Here is a 20,668-nt window from a genome sequence, read left to right on the forward strand (position 1 = left end):
TCCTGTATCTGTGAGGCTGCAGCAGCAGGATTGAGTGCTATAGAGTGAGAGTCTGACACTTCCTATGCATGCTTACGTACATAGTCACACTCATACACACATACACACACATTCACATTCACTCACACACATACATGCTTATACATACACATTCACACACATTACATACATTCACACCTACATGCTTATACACATTTACACACATTTATACACATTCACACACATACATTCGCACACATTCACATGTGCTTATACATATACATTCACACACATACATACTTATGCACATTTACACATATACACATTTACACACAAGCATGTACTTTTGCACATTCACACACACACACACACAAGATCTCAGTGCCTCAGTGCTCAGTGTGCCTTCCCTTGCTAGGGTGCTGAGCTGAGGGTGTTAAAGGATCTAGGTACTGTCTCTGGCCTTGTATGGCTTGTGTCTTGATGGATGTGGAGGCAGTGCTACTGAGTGACTCAAAATTTGGGCTCCCTATCATTAGGCTCCTAGCCTTCCTGCTATTCGTACTATGTTAAATAGATTTACACATCAAATGTAGAATATTTATGTTCCAGGAGCAAGGAGGGAGAAAAGTTGGTGCTACCAGAAGGCTCTCTTAAAACACAGTGTGCGATTTCGATGGACACCAGCCCAATCCAGTCTATGCTGACCATCAGAACCTACTGCTCACTGACCCTCAAAAGGGTTATGTGAAGTGAGACCCTGATATTTAATCATTATTCCACACACTGTGCTTGGCAAAATGTTTTATTCTGAATAATTTTATTGTAAGTCACATAAATCTTACTCTAGGTTTTAAAAAATAAGAGGAAGTTACAAAGCTGCCAATCCCAGCTCTTCCTTGAAAATACATTCAGGTTCATAACAAATGTTAATTGCACTTAAAAACTAAATAGGATGTGAAGGAAGGATGCATTATAAAGACACACAAGACTTTTTCATTTAATCTTCCTTGCATTTCTATAAAATTAGAAACCATCTTGTCCCCACTGAGAAGTAAAGAACTAAAGGGTTTCAACAAACACGAAGCCAGGACAGCGAGAGGAAACCTCGTGGTGGCTGGTGGGAATCAGAATACAGCATTGTCTGGTTATGAAAGAAAACATCCAAATCTCTGCGCCAAGCACTGTGGCTTCTGTGCCGCCTTCAGATGTCCTTTCCACAGTCAGGACAGAGGATGTCGTCTCTCTCTGTGAGGAAGCCTCGGCCCACCAGGGACAAGGAACACTTCTTACAGTTAAAGCAGTCGTTGTGCCATTGGCGTTCCTCAAAAGAGATATACTTTGTGCCACCGAGACCTGTGCGCAAAAGAAAAGACAGGTGACCAACTGCACCATTTGATCCGCTCCAACCTTTGTGCTCACTGTATGACACATGCGCAGTGAGCGATCCGCGTCAACCTTTGTGCTCACTGTATGACACATGCGCAGTGAGCGATCCGCTTCAACCTTTGTGCCCACTGTATGACACAGGGAGCAATCCGCGTCAACCTTTGTGCTCACTGTATGACACATGCGCAGGGAGCGATCCGCGTCAACCTTTGTGCTCACGGTATAGCACATGCGTAGTGAGCATCAGACAAGCAACTAAGAGCAGAGAATGTACTACATATAATCAACAATTCTGCACAGCCTCAAGGAGCTCAGGGTCATCAGAACAGAAACTGGGTCTAACGAGGGTACAGTAACACTAGGAAAAAGAGCCAGCTTGGTCTGACTATGTGGCTCAGTGGTAGAACCCTTCCCTGTAGAGTGTGAGGGCCTGATTTCCATCCCTAGCACTGTGAGAAGAAAGGTCTCTGCTGTCTCCTAGATTATTATGTTTTCTTCTGAAATGAAACCTGCTCCCCACAAGAAAAGGGAGAAGTTCCTGTGCCTTTGCTGAGTGCTGTAACAGAGGGAGTGGATGAAGAGAGGCAGAGGAGAGATGGGCAGGAAAGGACCCAGAAAAGTTCTGGGTAGGGCTAGGGAAGTACCAGCTTGCTGAGGGGTGACCCTGGGATCAGCTCCAGAAGCAGGAGCTGCGGATGAGAGAAGGGGCTCAGTGAGTTGGGGTACAGTGTAGTGAAGGAATGCAAGATCACTGGCCCGAGCTGCCCCTGAACGTGGCAAGGACTGAACAAAACCAATTCTATCTTTCCACAGCGCTGCTGGCAGGGCCAGGACTGGGCATGCTATGGAAGCCGTCGAGCACTGAGCTAAAGCTGGGTTCCAGCAGTGGTAAACAAGAAAACTTGACTCGTGTCTGACTGGTCCCCATGAGGTGTTTGAGGCACACAGGGTGCTGACTGCAGTGTCAGTGACAGGCGGTCTGCATGGCTGCTGGAACCGTGAAACGATGAAGGGTGGAACACAAGGACTTACGGCACAGTTGCCATCTGGTCTGGTGAACTTTAGGTGGTGAATATCAGCTACTTAAAGTTTGGTATGATTAACTGTGACTTACTGTAAGAAAGTAGCTACCTCTACACCACTCCGCTAGTATCAAGTTCTCAGGCATACAAAGTCTCTAACTCACCAGACAGGTCCTATTGTAACAAGTCCTTCCCCACCTGGAAAATGTCAAACTTATCATACTTGGCAAGCCATGCCAATGTGGGTCCTTACACATGACTCCACCTGTGCCCTTCCAAAGGCTGCTTCTGCCGCCTGATAGAGGACATACCAGCAAAGCTTATCAGCTCTCTTTTCCTAAATAGCTTGTGGGGAAAGGGGGCAAATTCCTGGAGCTGAGGCTGTAACTCAATGGCAGAGTGCTTGCCCAGTGTGTGTGAACCCCTGGGTTCCATTCACAGAACCACAAAGGAGGGAAAAGGCAACGTCAAGTGTCTAGTCTCCATTTCAATTGCCTTCCCTGTTCCTAGAACCAAAACTTTGCCACTGGCCCAGGGCAGAATCCAGTCTGGGCTTCAGGCTTGCTGTTGTAACTTTTCTGTACCCCTGAGTCACCTAGGAAGCTCTGGAAAGTTCCCAGGGCTGCCAAAGGCTTGGGAAATGGGATGTCTCTTCTTAGCATTTGCATGTGAATGAGCTGCAAATACAAGTTACTTTTTATTTTTATTTTGAGGTTTGCGTTTTAATTTTTATGTGTGTTTACCTGAATATATCTCTGCACACCACGTGTAAGCAAATGGCAAGAAGAAGGTGTTGGGTTCCTGGTACTAGAGTTACAGACAGTGTGTAGCATTATATGGGTACTGGGACTTGAACCCAGATCCTCTGGAAGAGCATCCAGTACTGTTAACCACTGAGTCATCCTCCAGCCTCCCTCTAAGAAGCTCTTAGGACACACTGGCATCTATGCCGTTCCATACTTCTTCTCACACCCTTGGTAAGTTCTACAGGAAAGAGCTGGGAAAAAGAGGAGCTTTGGTGGTGGGGCATGTGTGTGGAGTGAATGTCATGGGGGGGTCTCTTTCGAGGCTCTTCTTTTGCCCTGAAATACCAGCATATGCAAAAAGAGGTAGGAATAGGAGACAAACAGAACAAAGGGAAGACTCCTAGGGAGGATATATATGTACATTACATATATACACACGTGTATATATATATAAACTCATATATAATTTATATATATTCAATCTTTATTTTTAGGTATTTATATCCTATAATGTCCCTAATAAGACTGAATTAGCAAATACCGAACTACTGCTTTTAAGAATGACAGAGCAGGTCACATTTCAAATGACCAAAGATGTTACTCTATGCCTGTCTTTCTCTGCATATTAGACATTTTAATTTAAAATCACTGACATTAAAACTGGTCAGTGTTGTTAGAATGCTTGAATAAACCTTCTCTAGCATGTTTCCTCTGTTAAGGCACATTGTCTTCTTACCCTCAGGGTGGAAATGCCCTGCCCACACCCCCCCAGCCCCCCTCCCGTCACAAAAGTGTGAAAGACAAAAACAACCCCACATCATTGTGGGGTGCATTATTTAAGCAGGGGGCTAGAGGCCAGGCGGTGGTAGTGCTTTAATCCCAGCACTGAGGAGGCAGAAGAAAGGGTATCTCTGTGAGTTCAAGGCCAGCCTGGGCTACAGAGTGAGTCCCAGGACAGCTAGGGCTACAGAGGAAGACAGGGGCTGCAACACAGGGCTGAGTTTCATTTGTCCAGTGTCGGCTAGAAGCATAGATGCCTGGGAACTCAAACCCACTGCTGCTCTGTGCACATCTGTGGGTCACTACAAGCAACCTGGGTATTGAGTTAAAATTGCAAATCAATCTTTAAGAGTAGACATGTTTGCACATCTATGTAGATAGATACTGTGGATAAGTAGTTAGCATCACTGCACATAAAAAAATGTTAAAGTAGCATTTTCCAATTATTTGTAAAGGTGGTGTAAATTGTATTGAAGAGAAAAAGTACTAAGGACCTATTAGAAACCTCACTGAAGCTCTGTATGTGCAAGTCTTTGGAAATACAGCCGAGAGTACATTCTAGTTTGCAATTTCAAAGTTCTTCTTTATGTCCTTGAAAATCAATCACTGCTTTTCAGAGAATTAATTCTGCTGTTTTAAAGGAAGAATCCTGGATTTCCTAACCTTTTCCCCAAATGCTATAACTGCAGCAAACATTCATGTCTATTACAAAGTACTTCACATTCATACTACTTTTCTATAAATTATAAAGCGATGGAGATATTTCCTTATCAGAAGTTAGGAAAATGGCATTAAAGATGCCACTGAAAATGCCCCATTGTCCTTCCAAACGAATTTCAAGGGAAATACAGTATCTAAGTCATTAGAATCAGATGTCTCAATCAAAACAACCCTGAGATTTCACCTTACACCAGTCAGAATGGCTAAGATTAAAAATTCAGGAGACAGCAGGTGTTGGCGAGATGTGGAGAAAGAGGAACACTCCTCCACTGCTGGTGGGGTTGCAAATTGGTACAACCACTCTGGAAATCAGTCTGGCAGTTCCTCCGAAAACTGGGCACCTCACTTCCAGAAGATCCTGCTATACCACTCCTGGGCATATACCCAGAGGATTCCCCACCATGTAATAAGGATACATGCTCTATTATGTTCATAGCAGCGCTATTTATAATTGCCAGATGCTGGAAAGAACCCAGGTATCCCTCAACAGAAGAGTGGATGCAAAAAATGTGGTATATCTACACAATGGAGTACTATTCAGCCATTAGAAACAATGAATTCATGAAATTCTTAGGCAAATGGATGGAACTAGAGAACATCATATTAAGTGAGGTAACCCAGACTCAAAAGGTGAATCATGGTATGCACTCACTAATAAGTGGATATTAACCTAGAAAACTGGAATACCCAAAACACAATCCACACATCAAATGAGGTACAAGAAGAATGGAGGAGTGGCCCCTGGTTCTGGAAAGACTCAGTGTAGCAGTATAGGGCAAAACCAGAACAGGGAAGTGGGAAGGAGTAGATGGGGGAACAGGGGGAGGGAAGAGGGCTTATGGGACTTTCGGGGAGTGAGGGGCCAGAAAAGGGGAAATCATTTGAAATGTAAATAAAAAATATATCGGGGGAAAAAAGAATCAGATGTCTCATCAAAATGTAACTATTTTGTATCTTTTAATTTTATATGCAAATAATACATGAACTCTGGGCACATGCCCAAGGCCTGCCAGCTGGGAATGTATATAGGAGCAAGACATCTTTGTTCTAGGCAAGTTACACAATGGTATGTAAGTGTGTCTGTATAAAGACCCTGCAAAGCTATAGGAGAAAGTCTTCCCCTTGCTGCTTCTTGCCACGTGTCTCTGACTGTGCATCAGCGATGACACAGTAGTGGGCTGGTTGACTTTTTGTCAGATCTATACAACCTAGAGTTGTCTGGGAAGAAGGAACCTCTTCCTGTAGGCAAGTAGTCTGTTGAGCATTTTCTTGATTAATGATTGACGTGGGAGGGCCTAGCCCAATATGGAGAATTTGACCCCTGGAGGATGGTCCTGGGTTACACAAGCAAGCATGGTGAGCAAGACGTGAAGAGCAAGCCAGCAGCACCACTCCTCCGTTGCTCTGCTTGAATTCCGGCCCCCAGGTGCCTGCCCCCTTTCTCTTCATGATGGAGTATAGACAGTAAGATGAAATAAATCCTTTCCTTCACATGTTGCTTTTAATCATGGTATTTATCACAGCAATAAAGAACATAAGCAGATAAACTGAATGAGTGGGATTGGAAAACCCACTTCAAGAGACACTCCTATATATGACAGAATGCTTGCACCCCCATTCCCTGCCACTGATTGGTACATGGTGAAAAAAATCAAGGGCTTTAATCTGAAGCCAGTAGTCTCCACCCTCAATATCTTCAGCACGCTCAATAGCTCAGTGCAGATACTGGTCTGCCAGCCACGCACATTTTGGACTCTCACTTTGTTAAGCTCTCTGGGGACTGTGCTATGAATAAACTACTCAGAATGTGTCCCCATCTAGCTGTGATTTGTGGTTAGAAGAGTCTCATTAACGTGACATGAATACTTCAAATACCAGGTCTGCTGTTGAGGCTGAAATGCACCATTCATTTTGTTCATGTGACTATAATAGACTCAGACCGAAGCAGAAACATTCAATGACAGGCCAATGGTTCTACATGACCAGGCTTAAGGAAAAGACACCAGCTGTGTTGTGATGTTGCACAGCAGAGAGGCAGAAACACTTGTTGGGCTCAGAGCCTCAGGATACTAACAACACCCTTATGCTAACACTCTAGATGTCCATGTTGCTTCAGGACGCATACAGCCTATGCCCTGGCAATGGCCTTCCCAGGACACTTACCACTAATGGGGTTGGTGCACCCAGCACATTTCTTGGCATACAATTCACAGAAGCAGGTCAGGCAGTATGGAAACTCATCCCGTGCCGTGAAGCGTTGCCCAGATAGCTGCTTCTTGCAAGCTGTGCATACAAAGCACTCCTTGTGCCAGGGCTGCTCCCGGTAAGTAACGCCTCCTGTGGTGATAGGCTGGGAGAGACAAGTGTAAGAATCAGGGCTTCCCCTGTTTCTCGTAAGCATCTGTCACTGCTGTTTCCCATAGATGATGTAAGACACCCACTCCCACCCCCAACAAAAATGTGCAGTGTGTTAAAGTCGTAAAGAGACGTCATATGCCAGGCACCTTATGTTACCATTCATACCATCGCTATGACTCCTGGCGTTCTCCCTAGTGATGCTGGGTCTTTAGGTTTCACAGTAGTTCAGGAGAACAGAAGGTTTGGGTGCTATGGGACACTGTCACCATCCCAAAAAGGAAGGTGGCACAATGGTGGAGTCATGATCAGAGATAGCATTGAAGGCCTTGACTGCTACTTCCGAGCAGCCCTGAGACCCTGTAGCTACCTCAGTACCTCAGTTCTGTCTACAAAGTTGGAGTGATGAAGAGAGCGAATGAATCTCTGTGGAAGCCTTCCTTCAAATGCCAGCAAGTGGTGACCTCTCCAACTCTAGTGTCATGCTCAGTCTGTGCAGTAACTAGAGAGGCAGAAAGGCAGAGGCTTAAGGACACCTGGAACCGGCCTCCGTTGGTGTGTCCTGAAGAGACCAGCATCGTGGGGGCCTTGATCCTCACCCTATCTTACACTCATAGGTTTCTGAAGAAGCCGCAAGATGATAAATGGCTCCTCATGCCTCAGCTGCATCCAGTAACCTCCAAATATTGCTTTCCATATGCATTTAAATCATGGTAGAGAGTAGAGTCAGAGGTGAGGGGAGTCTAAGAGGGTCTCAGCTCGACATGCATTGGCCACAGAAGACAGAATGAAAATACTCCAGGCCACACCCCAGTGCTCTTTACTTTTTGAACAGTATGGCAGCATTTGGCAATTTCTGAAGTCCCTGGATAAACCTCGTGCAGCAAGATGCTATTTCTATGCTACAGATGAAGCAACCAAGATCCAGGCATTGCCCAAGAATTAAGTTACAGCAGGTTAATGACAAGGCAAAACAAATCAGGACTCCCTTCTGTCCTGCTCTCTTGTCATTAAACCACACGTGAGAAATCATTTGTCTGTCACTCCTGTGCCCCAGAAATGGAATTTATGGAAAATATTCTGGGTCTCCATGTGCTGGGAGATACAGGAAGCATGTATATGTGAGATGATGTTTACTCTGCCTTGAGTTTCCCATGGTGCTCACTCTGTCCTCTGGATCCTTCCCTCCTCCTCTCCTCGGTCTCTGACACCCTACACGCCTCACTTCCTCCCCCTTCTTTACCTGTCCCTATCCCCTCCCCTCCCCATTCCTTTCCCGTTCCTTCCCCTCCCTCACTTCCTCCCCTCCCCTTGCTCCCTTCCCCTTCTTCTGCTCCCCCCTCCCCTTCCTTCCCCTTCCCCTTCTACCTCAGCTCTTTTATTCACCCCTGCCACCGCTCTTCCTCTCTTCACACCTTCCATTTCCTCCCACTCCCTCCACATCTCCTCACACCCTCCTCCACCCCTTTCACACCAACATCAGCAGCTCAGCTTTACTTCAGCTTAAGCATGGATTTCTTGGAGATTTCTTTCCTCAACACCCCCAACCTCCACCTTCCACCCTCCACCCCACCTTAGTTGGTTCCTCTTGTTGTCTACTCTGTGACTAATCTGTCCTATCTCACAGCACATGTATCAAGACACCCTGCTGGCTGCAGAATCATTTCCACTTGGATTAAAATCTGGCCTTTGAATGTCCTGCCTGACGTCAGATCCCTGGTGCCTAGGGCTTCTTTCTTTGTCTGAGGAGGGATGCGCTGAGCTCGGAAGCACTGAAAGTATTTAGGAAGCACATATACAAAGGCATGCACCCACAAGTCTGTGCCTCCTGCACTTTTGAAACTAAAAGGACCACACTGATGGGCAGATGACAGGAGGAGTGACCCCAGGATTGCTATCATGGGGTTGCAATGTGGAGTCTATAGGGGTGCCTGCAGATTTGTAGCCCTGGCAGTGGAGCATGTATATGCACAATTAAATAGACTCTACGACCATCAAACATGAATGAACACGGCATTCAGGATGTGCTACCTGCCTTGCTTACAGAGTTCATTACAGGTGAACCCAATGAGAGCTTCCCCTACCACACCAAGATGAGCCTTGCCAGAGGGACCAAACTGTGTGCAAACCAGAAGAGGTGGGTGCACAGCAGAAAGAGATCCCAGAAGAAACAAGTGCAGAAGCAGGCAGAGCAAGCCATAGATGTAGTGGAGGGCAGTGTGGCAGGGGAGTGAGGAGAGGGGAGGGCACAAGCAAGCAGGGAAGGTGGGGGAGGGCTTAACAGGCTGGTTTAGGTCCTACTGGCACTGAAGCCCTGGAAGTGTCACCGTCCATGGAGCGTATGTGGGAGAGAGTGGCAGACCTCATCTGTGGTTCTTGTTTATTCTAGATCAGCTTAACAGAGACAGGTTAAGATTGGGAGTTTCCCTTCCCTCCATCATCAGGTAAGAACATTTGGAAATGTTCTTGAAGGCATGACTTTCCTCTTTGGAAAAGAAAAAAGAAAGACCAGATCACAGACCCAATCGATCAACACACAGACACCCAGGAAGACAGACATGCGAGGCAGAAATGGACAAGCTCTCATAGCATAGACGTGACAGGTGTTCCTTCAAGACAGCTGGGCCAAGGATGGAAGCTGAGAAGGACAAGAGGCCCCAAGGGATCCCGAGCACCTTTTTGCACTGCACGCACTGCAGGGCATACTGCTTCTCATAGCAGGGCACGCAGAAGTTCTGATTCTCCTTGGGTATAAAGCTCTTGGTTCCGATGGGCTGCTGGCAGCGCTGACAGGTGAAGCAGGTCTCATGCCAGCTGCTGCCCTTATACTCCATCTTGCGGGTACCTGCGGTCAGAGGTGAGAGAAATCAGCAGTTGCCATTAGACTGCCTGGAGTCCCAGTAACGAGCCTCCAGCGCCTGTTACCACCTAGAGTTATGTCTCTTCTGCTCTCAAAGGCTCATCTCTAAGTGGAGATAGCTGCTATTTTGCCCTTTGTTTCAACACTATACATGCAATCCTAGAACATAGTAGGATTACATGGTACCTAGAAGGTACTTGAAATTTACATTAAATATGGTGGTTGGGAATGTTAAGTGAAAATAAAAATTAACAAAATAAATATCAATAAATTTAATTAATAAATTAAAATTAATAAAACAAAAATGTTAAAGTACTTTTCCACATAGCTAAACATAGATGAAATTCAGCACGGTTAGTTAATCCTTATGTGGTGGGGTTGGTGAAGGTCACTACTTAGCAACACTTGATCTTATTCATGTTTTAACTTCCCATGGTTTCAGTTAACTGTGGTCAAACTCAGATCAAACTGAAAATACTTAATGGAAAATTCAAGAAATATACAATTCATTCATTAAAGAAAATTGCACACCTTTCTGGATAGTGATGCGATATCATATTCCCCTATCCGGTCTACAAGGATGGGTGTTATCCTGCTGCCCAGGGCATCTTCATTGTATATGCTACCAATCCACCTTGTTGCAAGACCAACTATCATGATACCACAGTCCTTGGATTCATAAAACCTTATTTTGCTTACTTTTACTGTGTCCAATACGCATTAAATTTTTGTCATAAAACAGAGTAAATCAGGCTTAGTACTATCAATGGTGGGTCTCAGAATATACTCACTAAGAATAAATTAGCTGTACACCCCTGCTGTACCTTCATAAATCAATGTCCCTCTGGTTCACAGTGAAGCAGAAGTGAATAGAGGCCACGGAGCTGGCTCAGCAGGTAACTTTTTTGCCATGTAAGAGCCTGACAGCCTGAGCCCAATCCCCAGAACCCACCACAGAAGAAGCGAGCCAAGAGGTACCCTTTGACCTCCACAAGTGTATGGTGGCATGCACATCCTCCTCCATGCTTGTACATGCACATGCTCACACACGCGCACACACATGCTCACACATGCACACATGTGTGCACACACATGCTCACACATGCACACGTGTGTGCACACACACATGCTCACACATGCACACATGTGTGCACACACACATGCTCACACAGGCACACATGTGTGCACACACATGCTCACACATGCGCACATACTTGCTCACACATGCACACATGTGCACACACTTGCTCACACACATACACACACATGCTCACACACGCACACACTTGCTCACACATGCACACACGTCCACACACATGCTCACACGCACACACACATGCTCACACATGCACACACACACATGCTCACACACACGCACACACACACCCACACACCGCGCACACACACACACACACACACACACGCACGCACACACTAGTAACTAATAATAATAAACGAATGTCTGTGGAGTTGATGACCTGGAGCCTCCAGTCCAGTGCAGTGAGGCACTCCAGCAATACCTGCTCTGTGAGCTCTATTGTAATGGATCTCTCTAGTTTCCCACACTGTGCTGTGAACTAGAACAAAACCTATTCTAGTCACTACTGTCACTGCACATGTCTATTGCTCTCCAGTCCACATGTCCTGGAAATTTGTTCACTCTACCATCAACAACCTCAACCAACAGCAAACAGTGCATTTATTGACTGATTCCTTTTTGCATTCCGTAACATGTGTATATATTTATAAAATGAACGAATTCAAAATTGAAGCTGTTTGTGATATCCTTTGTATGATGCAGTAGACTAGGAAAAGAGGTTATGGGTAAGGAAATAGAGTGGGGATCTTGTGTATGTGATACCTCAGGGACATCCCACAGCAGTCTGTGGGCCAGACCCACACTGCTGTTTCTTAAATGGGATTTATTTTGTCTGCTTTATGGTAGAGCTAAGAGGGCCTCTTGCATGCTAGGAAGGATTCCACCACTATGCCTATAGCCCTCAAACCATTTACTGTCACAGCCTCTGTTATTTTTTCTAACAGCAGAGGAGCTGCAGAATAGTTGAGTTTGTGACAAACACTGTAGTATTTGCAACTGGGAAAAATGTATTTATGGATTAAAAAAAAAAGGTGTTGCTATCTAGCCCTGTCTGGTCTTGACCTTACAAATCTCCTGTCTCAGCTTCTAGGGTATTGTGCAGATTCTCCATGTAATACCACATCTGGCTTTTATGGCTTCGATGGGAAATATTTTCAGCTATGTGGATCATTCATATAAAAGATGCAGAATGTAGGAAGTTAAACGTAGGCCTCCGGAATGGGGGTAGGTCGCCGGAAGGGGCCCACTGCTCCAGACACAGCAGCAGCACACGGAATAATGCAAGCAACGATGAACTAGCCCTTAGCTCTCAGTTAAAACAGCAAGGCAAGGCTTGGGCTTTACTTCAGCTGTCTGGAAGGCTAGTCGGGAGACATCTGTGCTCTGGGTGGCTAGGGATGCATTGAGAACTCTTAGACGGTTATTAGACAGCATTCTTGGGTCACTTTCTCAGCTTCTAATTCTTCCAAGAGGTTCTGTCTTACATAGACCATGTAAAATGTGCAGGGTGCATGTGTGGGTAATACACGGTGCCTTCTAAAGTGGAGGTGCACAGGCTGTCCCTGGGGATGAGGGATCTTGAAGTGAAAATGACACTGAACAACCAGCGTGAGGTGAGGATGGGCAGTTTTCAGCTGTGCTTCCCTGGCACCAGGAGGCTGGCTCCTTTACCACCATGTTCATCCTGGTCCTCTGCTTCTGTCTCTCTGAGCTGATGCTGTTAAACAGCCCACCAACCAAGTGATTTCTCAGTGCATTCTGTGGGCTCAACTCTCCGAGGCTCGCTCTCAGTGTGTGCTGAGGTAAATATGTTTTGGTTTCTTGAAACAGGGTCTGGCTTTGCATCTCTGGCTTCTCTGGGATTCATTGTTTAGAGCAGTCTAGTCTAGAACTTACATCTCTCCTTCTGCCTCTGCCTCATGAGTGCTGGTGTTACAAGTATATGCCAGCACGCTGGTCTCTGAAGTAAAATGCAGGGTTGGGGAATTGTCCTTTTGTTTTTATGTTTTGATTGCTATATGGTATTTACATGTATCTAATAGAATATAACACCCTAAGCAAAGATTGTAAACAGGGAGATCAAATCAGGGCCTTGTCTATGCACAGGCATGCCTGCAGTGTCAGCCGTTCAGAAAGCTTTAGCAAGAACTTGAGCCCAGAGCCGGCGGCAGGCCTGGCAATGCAGAGAGATCGTGTCTCCTGAAGCCTGACCAATAAAAAAAAAAAAAAAAAAAAAAAAAAAACAAAACAACAAAAAAAAAAAAAACAAATCCTCTGGTCTTGATGCTTCTGTGAACATGGTTTTTAGATGAAATCACTGTTTGCAGGCAGCAGACTTACAAGTAAGCAGATTATACCCCTTGCAACAGAGATATCTCATCCAATACACTGAAAATCTTGTGAGCAAAGAACAGTTTCCTCAAGGGTAGAAATTCTCAAGACCAACGCAGAGAAAGCTTGCATGCCTTCAGTTGGGTCAATGCACACAGCTTCCAGTGCACAGAGGGACCTAAGTGTGTTACGGTCCCATCGGCGATATTACTTCTATATTCAAAGTAACTTCGGTTGGCAGGGTTCATTTAACTATGCACTGACAGAGGACAGTCTTGCAGACCATGACCTTCCTGTAAAGTAAGCAGACTAAGGCCCACAGAGCTCCTGGCCACACCTTGGGCATAAAGTGAAGAGCACTTAAGTTCTGGCTCCAGCACCACAGACTGTATGGGGTGCCCCATTGAGATGGATCCCAGGACTGCTCTTGTATCTTGTTAGAGGTTATGTGTGCTTGTTACAGCAAAAGGCCTTTGTAACTCCTCTTTCCTCCATTTCTCAGCGATGTCCTGGAACCCAAATGAAGGCAATGGCTACCCTGCATAGTGAGCTTCCTCATTCATTGTCCTGCACCTGTGCTGGTGTCGTATACTAAGACACAAAAAACCCTCATATGTGGAGCTGACCCAACTGCTCTCTGCAGACAGAAATCCTCCCTCTGTACCTTTACCTCCCAGGGTCTGCCTAACTGCTCACAGGCAGGAAAGATCCTAGCGCTGGTTGACTAGGCATAAAGAATAGGGAAAACTGGAGCAACTGGGGACATAGGAGTCACACAGAAGAAGGTGGAGCACTTCAGAGGTGAATGAACAAAGCCAAAAAAGGGAGAACAGAAGTAGCAGTAAGTAGGTCCTGAGGCTGGGCTACAGCAGTATGATTGACTGCAACTATGTAGCTAACTAAGCTACTATGTACCTGTGTGACTGGGCTGCAGCTGTGTGGCTGAATACAGCTGTGTGGCTGGCTGCAACTGGATGTCTATGCTGCAGCTGTGTGTCTGTGCTGCAGCTGTGTGTCTGTGCTGCAGCTGTGTATCTGGCTGCAGCTGTGTGTCTGTTCTGCAGCTGTGTGTCTGGCTGCAGTTGTGTGTCTGGGCTTCAGCTGTGTGTCTGGTTGCAGCTGTGTGGCTAGCTGCAGCTGTGTGTCTGGCTGCAGCTGTGTGTCTGGGCTGCAACTGTGTGTCTGGCTGCAGCTGTGTGTCTGGGCTGCTGCTCTGTGACTGGCTGCAGCTGTGTGGCTGGCTACAGCTATGTGGCTGGCTGCAGCTGTGTGTCTGGGCTGCAGCTGTGTGTCTGGCTGCAGCTATGTATCTTTGCTGCAGCTGTGTGTCTGTGCGGCTGCTGTGTCTGTGCTGCTGCTGTGTGTCTGGCTGCAGCTGTGTGCTGAATGCAGCTGTGTGTCTGAGCTGCAGCTATGTGTCTGGCTGCAGCTGTGTGTCCTTGCTGCAGATGTGTGTCTGTGTTGCTGCTGTGTGGCTGGCTGCAGCTGTGTGGCTGCCTGTAGCTGTGTGACTGGCTGCAGCCATGTGCCTGGCTGCAGCTGTGTGTCTGGCTGCAGCTATGTATCTTTGCTGCAGCTGTGTGTCTGTGCTGCTGCTGTGTGTCTGGCTGCAGCTGTGTGCTGAATGCAGCTGTGTGTCTGAGCTGCAGCTATGTGTCTGGCTGCAGCTGTGTGTCCTTGCTGCAGATGTGTGTCTGTGTTGCTGCTGTGTGGCTGGCTGCAGCTGTGTGGCTGCCTGTAGCTGTGTGGCTGGCTGCAGCCATGTGCCTGGCTGCAGCTGTGTGTCTGGCTGCAGCTATGTATCTTTGCTGCAGCTGTGTGTCTGTGCTGCTGCTGTGTGTCTGGCTGCAGCTGTGTGCTGAATGCAGCTGTGTGTCTGAGCTGCAGCTATGTGTCTGGCTGCAGCTGTGTGTCCTTGCTGCAGATGTGTGTCTGTGTTGCTGCTGTGTGGCTGGCTGCAGCTGTGTGGCTGCCTGTAGCTGTGTGGCTGGCTGCAGCCATGTGCCTGGCTGCAGCTGTGTGTCTGTGCTGATGCTGTGTGGCTCGATGCAGCTGTGTGTCTGTGCTGCTGCTGTGTGGCTGGCTGCAGCCGTGTGGCTGGGTTGCTGTTGTGTGGCTGGCTGCAGCCATGTGTCTGTGCTGCAGCTGTGTGGCTGGCTGCAACCATGTGTCTGGCTGCAGCTGTGTGTCTGGCTGCAGGTGTGTGTCTGGCTGCAGGTGTGTGTCTGGCTGCAACTGTGTGCTGAATACAGCTGTGTGTCTGAGTTGCAGCTATGTGTCTGTGCTGCAGCTGTGTGTCTGGCTGCAGCCATGTGTCTGTGCTGCAGCTGTGTGGCTGGCTGCAACCATGTGTCTGGCTGCAGCTATGTGTCTGGCTGCAGCTGTGTGTCTTTGCTGCAGCTGTGTGTCTGTGTTGCTGCTGTGTGGCTGGCTGTAGCTGTGTGGCTGGCTGCAGCTGTGTGTCTGTGTTGCTTCTGTATGGCTGGCTGCAGCTGTGTGGCTGGGCTGCAGCTATGTAGCTGGCTGCAGGCATGGTGAGGGTCTTAGAAAGACCCTACACAACACAAGAACTGCAAATTGACTTCCCTGGGATGTTATTTAGAAGACTACCAAAGAATCAATTTGTTTTCCTTTTTGAGACAGAGTCTTGTGCTGTTTTTGTTTGTTCATGTTCTGCTTTTGTCAACTTGATATGAGGTAGAATCACTTGGGGAGATGGAACCTCCATTTCAAAAATGCCCCCCATCACACTGACCTGCAGGCAAGCCTCTTGGTTGATGATCCACATGGGAGGGACCAGCCTTTGATGGGCAATGCTCCAATGCCTACTGCCATACCCCACACGGGCCCTAAGTTTCTAATTAATGTGGCTTAAAATTCCAGCATCACCAATTGCCGGCAGCTATGTCTTCCCCCACCCCTCCAGAGCTGTGCTTCAGGCTGGGTGCTTCTGTTCCTGTCACACTGTGTCACAGTCATTTACAAGTCATATTAACCAGAAAAACGTTGTAGCAATAAGAATCTATCTTACTGAAGGTCTAATGATCTCCTTTGGAAAAGTATTACTTCTCACCCCATATATCTTCCCCAAATACTCCCCATATGTCAGTCTGTCACCCAGAACTCTGCAGTACCTCCTCGTTGCCAAAAGCAAAGCAAGCCAGAAATAAAACAGAAAGTTATTCTGTTCACAGAATAATCATTCCCCCACAGAAGGGTTGGAGCTTGAGCGTGTGGATAGGGTGCCCCTGGCGTGTAGGAGGCCATAAACACCCACCGCACCACAAGTCGGAATTTGACTGGAAATTGTCTCCTAAGTATCATGTTCTTCACACATCAATGGGGCCCTGCTTGGGATGACACAGGATTATTCTTTTGGTGGCCTTGGATCTTAAAGTTAGTGTTCAATCCATTGAAACTACAAACTCAAAACCCTTGACTTAAACTCTCTCCCTTTCCCTCTCCCTCTCTCCTCTCTCTCTCTCTCTCTCTCTCTCTCTCTCTCTCTCTCTCTCTCTCTCTCTCTCTCTCTGTGTCTGTGTGTGTGTGTGTGTGTGTGTGTGTGTGTGTGTAGACCACACATGTGTGCAGCCCAGAGGCCATCTTCAAGCATCACCCCTCAGGAATTTGTTCATGTTTTTCTCTCACTGGGACTTTGGCTGGGATCTTCCAGATTCTGTGTCACACATCTTCATCCCATGAGGACACATTCCCTGACAGATGTTGTAGTCAGCACTGAACAGCTCATCTTCCTCACACAGCAATGAAGGCAAACACTGAGAAACACCCCGAGAACGGGTAGCCCCTCCCCCTCCAGCCCACCCTTCTTACAGGAGTTAACTGCTTCTGGGAATTGTATTTTTTCCTTCCCTTGGTAAAAACGGTTATCGTGTCTGAGTTGCAGCAGACAGAACAGAAACAAAGGGTGACATCTTTCCAACAAAATCCCTGTGAAGCGCTCACCAGGGCCCTGCCACTTGAGCGTACACGACACATCTGTGGAAGTGGATTAGCATGGCTGTGACTGGAGCCTGGATACACACTTGATCCCAAGGGCCAATCAATGCTCCTTCTTCCTGTGAGCTGTGCCTGTGAGGAAGTCTGCTAGCCACAGGGCCACGTGCAGTGAATGAGTGAGTGAATCAGCAAATAGGGAGAGGAGGAGGCATCAACAGTCACGTTGTCAGGTCAATGCGAACTTTGCAGACGCACTTCTTTAAAGTCCTTTCAGACCTCCACATCTGTTCTGACATGGGGTTTCACAGCTCACACACCACTGCGAGGTGCTGGGAATCAGGCATTTTCTTTCTTCTTCTTTTAGTAATTTTATTTTATTTTTTAACTGTATTTTTATTAGATATTTGCTTTATTTACATTTCAAATGTTACCTCACCTCACCTTTCCATGCTACCTCACCAGAAAACCCCCCTATCCCATTCCCCATCTCCCTGCTCACCCTCCCTCCCTGCCAATTTCCTGACTTGCATTCCCCTGTTCTGGGGAAACAAGCCTTCACAAGACCAATGGTCTCTCCTCTCACTGATGTCTGAAATGGTCATCTTCTGCTACAGATGTAGCTGGAGCTGTGGGTCTCTCCATGTGTACCTTTGGTTGGTGGTTTAGTCCCTGGGAGCTCTGGAGGTACTTGTTGGTACATATTATTGTTCCTCCTGTGGAGCTGCAAACCTCTTCAGCTCCTTGGGTCGTCTCTCTAGCTGCTCCACTGGGAACCCTATGCTCATCCTATTGGTTGGCTGTGAGCCAGGGGTGTTTTGATACACTTTCCAAAAAGGATCAAAGTATCCACACTTTGGTCTTCCTTTATCTTGAGCTTCATGTGGTCTGTGAGTTGTATCTTGGGTGTTCTGAGCTTTTGGGCTAATATCCACTTATAAGTGATTGTATACCATGTGCTCTTTTGTGATTTGGTTACCTCACTCAGGATGATAGTTTTTAGCTCCATCCATTTGCCTAAGAAATTCATAAATTCATTGTTTTTAATAGCCGAGTAATACTCCATTGTGTAAATGTACCACATTTTCTGTATTAATTTCTCTGTTGAGGGACATCTGGCTTCTTTCCAGCTTCTGGCTATTATAAATAAGGCTGCTATGTACCTAGTGGAGCATGCATCCTTATTGCATGTTGGAGCATCTTCTGGGTATATGCCCAGGAGTGGTATAGCTGGGTCCTCAGGTAGTGCTATATCCAATTTTCTAAGGAACTGCCAAACTGATTTCCAGAGTGGTTTTACGAGCTTGCAGTCCCACCAGTAATGGAGGAGTGTTCCTCTTTCTCCACATCTTCTCCAGCATTTGCTGGAGTTTTTAATCCTGGCCATCTGACTGGTGTGAGGTGGAATCTCAGGGTTGTTTTGATATGCATTTCCCTGATGATTAAGAATGTTGAACATTTCTTTAGGTGTTTCTCAGCCATCCAGTATTCCTCAGTTGAGAATTCTTTGTTTAGTTCTATACCCCATTTTTTTAATAGGGTTATTTGGTACTCTGGAGTCTAATTTCTTGAGTTCTTTGTATATATTGGATATTAGCCCTCTATCAGATGTAGGACTGGTAAAGATCTTTTCCCAATCTGTTGGTTGCCGTTTTGTCCTTTTGACGGTGTCCTTTCATCAGGCATTTTCTGACTGTGGCATCTTCCAGCCCTAACTTCTATTGCTTTTACATGTACAGAAATTGATGATTGATGATGATGATGATGATGAGTTGTACCTCTATTTCCTACTGCTTGGGAGACTGAGGTGGTAGGATCAATTGAGCTTTCTTTCTGACCCTCCCCCATCACATGTGATCTCAGTATATTCCAAATTGTTCTTAAGCTTTTGGTCTCAGTTGAGCCTTATTCTTTTGTTGCTGATTTTAGAATAGTAACTCACCGTGTAACTGGCTGGCCTAGAACTCAGAGATCTACGTGTCTCTAGCTATAGAGTGCTGAGATTAAAGGTGTGTCCTGTCACACCTGACATTGAATAGGTTTCTTAAAGAAAAATAATTCTTTTAAATGGCTTTATGTTGCTCTCATTTATCAGTGGAAGGAACTGAATTTCTTCTAGACTTCTTTTTTAAATTGAACATATTTGATAGCTTTACTTAAAAGTTCTTTGACTAACAAACTTCAAATTCTTAAGTAGTTCCAAAACTGAGTTAAAATTATAGGTATTATGAATAATTAAAGATTTTAAGTGCTAAAGTAGCTAATACATTAAGAAATTTTAACTAAAACCACACGCATGGATACTTTCTCAATAAGTACTTTAAAACTCAGAATCCCGAGGTTAACTCGTGTTTTTAAATTTGCATATACATTTTAATAGTTACTTAATATTACTGAGGTCCCAAGGGTGTACAACCTATTGATATGACAATATGTCATTGTGACCTATAAACATGTTAGATGTCATTTATGGCTATCCTGGGACATTCAAATCCTGTGTCACCACAGAATGGGTATACCTGGTGATTCTAAAGTTTCTTAATCTGTCTGCTTCCCCTTGATTTTAAACCTCCCTACAATTAAAGGATTTCAAAGACACTTTAAACTATTTAGTTGTCTTTCATAGAATCTGGTTGTGCCGTCCAGGCTGACCTGGAATACACTGTCTTCCTACCTCAACTTCCCAACTGCCCATGTTCAGGACTGAAGATAACACGCAGCCTTGTAAGCAATTGGAGCTCACTGCCTATACCCAGTTTGTCCACTCGAGGGCGCCTGATGACCTTGTTGGACCACTGTCTGCACAGGCTCCGTCAGCCTCCTCCACAGGAATGGTTCAGAGCCTACATGTCCAAAGTTACATTTCCTAAATTCCATCTGCTCACTCTTATTTCTATCCTCAACCAGCTTGCCGTCTGCCTGCATCCAAGTGCTCTGCTCGCTGCTGCTTCCGCCGACTTGGGCTTCGGGGAGAGCCTACGCTGCCTATTGACACTTCCATGGATGGCTACTCTGCCAGCTTTGTGCATTTATCCAGTAGCCACACGAAGCCAGCATGTCGAGCAGTAGCTACATGTGTGAGTATGATACATGCTGAGAGCTACCTGGATCTGAACCTACCACCTGTGCCAGTACCATGTTCTAACTCACACCACCTTCTAAGCCGCTCAAAATCAGAGTCCTAGGTCAGGTTCTCTGAGCTGCTCTAACGTCCATTTTTACATCTCCTGTATAATAAGACTTGCTTCCTAAATCCCATGTTTGCCTATGTGTATTTATGTGCATTTTTCAGTGATGGTAATAAACCCACACAGTAGGCGCGGAGTTAGAGCATCCTCCTTATATTTTCATTAACTCACCTTGGTTGGTCTCGAACTCACAGAGATCTGCCTGCCTCTACGTCTGACATACTGAGATTAAAGATGTGCACCACCAT

The 20,668-nt window shown here is 46.1% G+C and overlaps 1 protein-coding gene across 1 annotated transcript in view; it reads right to left on the bottom strand.

Moving 5' to 3' along the window:
- Window positions 1-763: 763 nt before the first annotated feature.
- The window catches only part of Fhl2 (four and a half LIM domains 2), a 43,919-nt gene continuing 24,014 nt past the window's right edge, over window positions 764-20,668 (bottom strand). Inside the window, exons 4-6 of the mRNA XM_052193339.1 lie at window positions 9,664-9,833; window positions 6,797-6,983; window positions 764-1,332 (exon numbers count right to left, since the gene is read on the bottom strand). Of these exons, the coding sequence (XP_052049299.1) occupies window positions 1,181-1,332; window positions 6,797-6,983; window positions 9,664-9,833 (509 nt within the window). The 3' untranslated portion in view covers window positions 764-1,180. The remainder of the gene's footprint in view (window positions 1,333-6,796; window positions 6,984-9,663; window positions 9,834-20,668) is intronic.

This window comes from Apodemus sylvaticus, chromosome 9 (assembly GCF_947179515.1).
Source record: "Apodemus sylvaticus chromosome 9, mApoSyl1.1, whole genome shotgun sequence".
NCBI classification, from domain to species: Eukaryota; Metazoa; Chordata; class Mammalia; order Rodentia; family Muridae; genus Apodemus; species Apodemus sylvaticus.